At 46.7% G+C, this 4,709-nt stretch overlaps 1 protein-coding gene across 1 annotated transcript; it reads right to left on the bottom strand.

Annotated features, from left to right (window-relative positions):
- Positions 1-661: 661 nt before the first annotated feature.
- LOC127750762 (keratin, type I cytoskeletal 9-like) lies at positions 662-1,512 on the bottom strand. Its single transcript, XM_052273229.1, has 2 exons — positions 1,381-1,512; positions 662-1,291 (listed from the first exon to the last, which is right to left on the bottom strand). The coding sequence occupies exons 1-2, from the start codon at positions 1,510-1,512 to the stop codon at positions 662-664; spliced, it is 762 nt and encodes a 253-aa protein (XP_052129189.1).
- Between the last annotated feature and the right edge of the window lie 3,197 nt (positions 1,513-4,709).

The following is a 4,709-nucleotide window of genomic DNA, read 5'->3' as shown; positions in this document are numbered from 1 at the left end:
TGTTCACTTACAGAATGACTGGTAGTTTCCCAATCTTTTAATAGGAAATGTCAACTGGGTTATTCAACACGCAAGTTATTTTAACAGGAGTAATGATCCTGGAAGTGACCGAACAATATTTCAGACAGCATCGCAACTTGGGGTATAATTATTTCTGCAAAAGCAGAGCAAGCAATATTGTTTTCAAACATCAACTAGCTGTGACAGGAGTCATATTGTATTAACTTATTCTCGAATCAAAAAATATCTTTGTTAAAGGGACTATCTCCCAAAAAGCATTTTTGGTACATTTTTTAATAAAATTAGTTTCTGAGCCACTGTAGGTGTAGGGATGGAACTTAACGTTATATTTCTTAACACAAACGATGGCTTAACAAATTAACAATATGAGAATGAAATGAACTGAACTTTAAGGATGTCTCAAGTGTGTACTTCTATCCTGGGTGAAAAAACATTGACAGTAAGTTTGTATACAAGTAAGTTTGTATATAAGCGTAGCTCTTTGAGGGAGCTGGTCAAATCTGATAGTGTAGGCAACACATCTCCTAGAGTGACTTGCAAAACTTGCAGATTTTCCAGCATGGCTAGATCTAGAATAAAAAATATTTCAATTAGTTCTTTCAAGATTGTGATACTGTAAACATGTGCAGGTATCGTACACTTACCATGAGGGAGGTTCAGGTGGGGCAGAGTAGTTCAACTTTTTTCTGGCTGGGCTGAAGCCAGGTGTGCGAAGCAGTGAGTGACTTCGACTGCCCTTGAGAGTATGGGTCACAGGAGGGAAACTGCCATTTGACAAGTCAGGGCCATCAATGAATGACCCAGCTTCACCATTGAACGCACTGGAGGGTCCAGCGCCACCAGTGGAGGCACCATTGAAGTTACTGAAACCACCACTTGAAGGACCAGCGCCACTACTGAAGCCACTGCTGGAAGATGCAGCGCTACTACTGAAACCATTGCTTGAAGTTCCAGCGCCACTACTGAAGCCCCTGCCTGAAGGCCCAGCGCCACTACTGAAGCCTCTGCTGCTTGAAGGCCCTGCGCCACTATTAGCGGTACTTCTAACTGCACTTCTAGAAGTGATAGAAGTGCTAGAAGCACCATTGAAGCCATTCAAGGAGACAGGCCCATCATGGAAAACATGGGAGGTGCTCACTCCTCTAAAGCCACTGGGAGTTCTTGCACCATTGCTGGAAATCCCTGGTGCTGTGGGGTAACTGCCACCACTGCGGGGGGTGGCAGGCCTCTGTGATGGAGCCCTCTCCCTCTGGTCTGAGCGTCTCTGAGTCTGAAAACAAACGACAGAACTGTTCAATAAAAGCCCTCAAAAATGTCATACGCAAGTTTCATCAACAGTGAAAGTACAAGTAAACTTACAATTAAAGACGTTGAGACAGACGTATTTCCAATGGCAGTAACAGTACCACAACTTCGGAGGCACTGGGCATAGATGGCACTCGGCACCACATCTCCAACTTCAGGGCTTTCACCCCCACCCGTTCCCCTCATGTAAGACACTTGATCTGCACGAGGGGTCCGCAACTAGGTTCGAGCGCGTACACTGGCCGCCCGGAAAACTGGGAAGACCGGGAAGACCACGAAAGACTAAAGAAAGACTAAAGAAAAACGAAGAAGACCAATAAAATCGTAGGCCACAAATGTGACGGAAAACCGAAAAATATAAGGTAAGACCGGAAAAACTTTAGGAAAGACCTAGAAATTGCAAGGAAGACCAGAAAATGTAAGAGAAGACCGATGAAAATGCGAGAAAACCGCAGAAACTGGAGGAAGCCTTTAGAAAATTTCAGAAAACCAAGATATTGGGAAAACCAATAAAAAGTTTGGAAGACCGGAAAAACTTTAGGAAAACCTGGGAAAACTAGGAACCCCGCCACATGTGTACACCGGCAGACCGTACTTGCGGACCCCTCGGATCTGCATAATGCTGTCGAGCCCTCGAGCGCAGTAGCGCAGTCCATAAAAAGCCCGTTGAGTGAAAAGTTGATCAATAAAAATTTTGTGAAATACAGAATACGTACATGTTACACAATTCACTTACATCTTTCCACTGGGGACCAGACTTGTTGGTATTGCCCATGCCCACTTTTCTGCCAGTCTGCGGCCTTCCCATTGGCACCATCAAGAAACTGACCCGTGCGCAGCTCACGGTCATCTTCAACCAGAGGTGTGCACGCGAGGCAGAATTCTGCCTCGCGTTGCCTCGCAGAATTAGCCGCGAGGCAGCCTCTTCGGCTAGCTGCCCGCAGCTTCGGATTCTTTCGGGATCCAGCTGTCCTATGCAGCACGAGGCAGCCGTGCCCGCCGTGCCTCGCCAAGCTGCGAGGCAGCGCGAGGCAGCTTTGCTTCGCGCCCTGGTGCCACCCGCTGCCACCTTCTTTTGACGACGCTGTGCGAGGCTCGCGTCGTCTGCGAGGCTCGCACAGCCTCGCTGCACCGGCAGGTGGAAAGGGGGGCGCGCGATTCGGACACTTGTCACCCTGGTCGCTACTTCCATTGTAGCGCCCCCCGCCCCGCGCGCCCCGCACCTGCTCCTCCTCCATCCCAATACCGCACCGCTCAGAAAGGGGGAGTGGCGAAAGGGAAGGGGACGGGGAAGTCAGGGTGCCGGTTGCGGAGGCGGTAGTAGTAGCAATGACTAGTGCAGTCAATCAATCGGGCCGTGCCGTGCCGGGTCAGCCAAGCCAAGCCTGCCTGAAGTCAGCTGAGGGAAACGAGTGCAGTGCGAGTGCGGACTGGAGCCTGGAGCGAGAGCGTCGCGTCGGGTTGTTAGTGTGTGTGCGTGTGTGTGGTCGTGTTCGTTTGTGGTCATCAGTTGGTGCTGTGCAAGTGAAGTGTTGAGTTATTAAAATGGAAAATGGGGCTGAGGGTGGGTGGGGGTGAGGGTGCGGGAGTTGCGGGGGAGGGGAACGCGACCACCGTAGGAAAGAAACTAACAAACGACGAGGTAAAAACTGTTCTAGCCAAACTCGACGGTAAGGACTGGGTTGTGAAAATGAGGAAACCCCCTAGAAAAGTTAAGTTTAGTATTGGGTGGTCTGTGTTTGGTGACGTTCAAGACAAGTTCGGCGTTCACAAGGGTTTCGTTAAATGCAAGTATTGTGCTACGATTCATCGGTGGGACGCGGAAAAGGGAAAGACGGGAAAGAACCGGAATCCTACAACTGCTCTGACCAACCATGCCAAGAAATGCATCGAACTGGTGAACGGCGCTGCGCGTGCAGCTGCAGCTCCAGAAGGACAGGTATGTCACTCATATTCTTTAGACTGTAAACAAACACGGTAGTTTTACGCGTACAAGGCTCGCGTAACAGGCTTCGCTATAGACACCTGTTACGCTGGGACGCGTTTGGGGTCCTGTTTACGTACTCCCGCCACTCTTCCAGTCAGTGAACCAGAGGTTGGGGAGGGGGGGGGGGGCTTTCTGTCTGCCGTTTTCTGTTTTTCTACAATACACCCATTGCAGCGCGCCCTTTGAGTTTGAGTACCACATTCGTGCCCGTATTTACTATTCGACCCAGTTTTTGGCTATTTTATTGAGCAAGGTGGCTTGGGTCGGAACAGCGAAACGGCCGTTAGTTTCCGAAAACTAGTGCACTGTAAAAAAAAATCGTTTGAGACCCGAACTTTTAAAAACTTGAAGTTCAAACAGTTGGGAATCATTATTTTCCAAAAATTCCAACCTTTGGGGAAATTTCTCAAATGTTTGACCCACTCATTTCAAAATATATTTGGAAATTGTAATTTTTGTTGTTTCTTAATATAGTTCTAGTGAAAAGTGGTCCCTCGTCTTCCAAATTATAGTAATATAAGTTGTAGTAAAAATACTTTAAGAAAAATCACCGACCGGGTTTCCGATTTTTGTTTTGGCCCAAGATAACGAACCTTCAAACGAGTCCTGCGAGGCAAGGACCCGCAAAGAGGTCGCGGTTGCGCAGGCGTGGTTTTGAGTCCGTCTGACCGGGGGGCGTATTTACAAATGCTCGTAGGCCCAGCCAGGTATGAGAAATTCGCCGCTCGGCAGCGCGCTCCCCCACTCTTCGCGCTACTGCGGCAGCGCTTACGTACGGTGACGAGTGAGGACGTTTTCCGTTGATAGGCATCTGCTTGAGCCCAGTTAAGAAATTTATTTTATGCATTATTTTAGAGTTTTCAGAGGGAAAATAACGAATTATATAGCAAACACGTTGATGATCTGAAACAGCATTGGGGACGTTATTTGTCTTTTTCAAAAAGGGGGTTGGCTAATAATAGTGATGAAATATTTTTTCCTGACTCAGTGCACCATTCTGTTTTTATTAAACTTTGTCCTATCTTCTGGACTTGTACGGTTTTAAAGTTCACTCCTTCTTTAATTTGTGTTTTTCCGTTCATTTACTTAGCAATATTTTTTCTTTGTGGGCTAGAATTCAACTGTTGAAAGTATATTCTAAAAATTATAGAATGTAAAGGTTCTTTAGAGGAAACAGCTTACCAACTTTAGTGATAATCAGACACTATCAAACTGTTGTAGAAAAGTGACGGTATTGAACTAAATTTTGCTGATATCATTAGTCGAACGCCTTGAAATTACAATTTATATTTTTATTTTGGTTGGTTTTAGATTAGTTTTTGATTCTTGTTTGAATAGTGTAGTCAGATTTTACCTTACTGAAATGATTCACCAAAGTTCTACTCACACTCTCTTT

This window comes from Frankliniella occidentalis, unplaced genomic scaffold (genome assembly GCF_000697945.3).
Source record: "Frankliniella occidentalis isolate FOCC.00 unplaced genomic scaffold, Focc_3.1 Scaffold255, whole genome shotgun sequence".
NCBI classification, from domain to species: domain Eukaryota; kingdom Metazoa; phylum Arthropoda; class Insecta; order Thysanoptera; family Thripidae; genus Frankliniella; species Frankliniella occidentalis.
Note: the sequence above shows the minus strand (reverse complement) of the source record. Positions and strands in the feature narration are given on the sequence as shown.

What these genes read in the sequence shown, in the direction of transcription:
- LOC127750762 (XM_052273229.1), bottom strand. Translation starts at nt 1,512, where the DNA reads ATGAGGGGAACGGGTGGGGGTGAAAGCCCTGAAGTTGGAGATGTGGTG. An exon ending in CTGTCTCAACGTCTTTAATT is followed by an intron (nt 1,292 to 1,380) that starts GTAAGTTTACTT and finishes GTTTGTTTTCAG; the next exon opens with ACTCAGAGACGCTCAGACCA.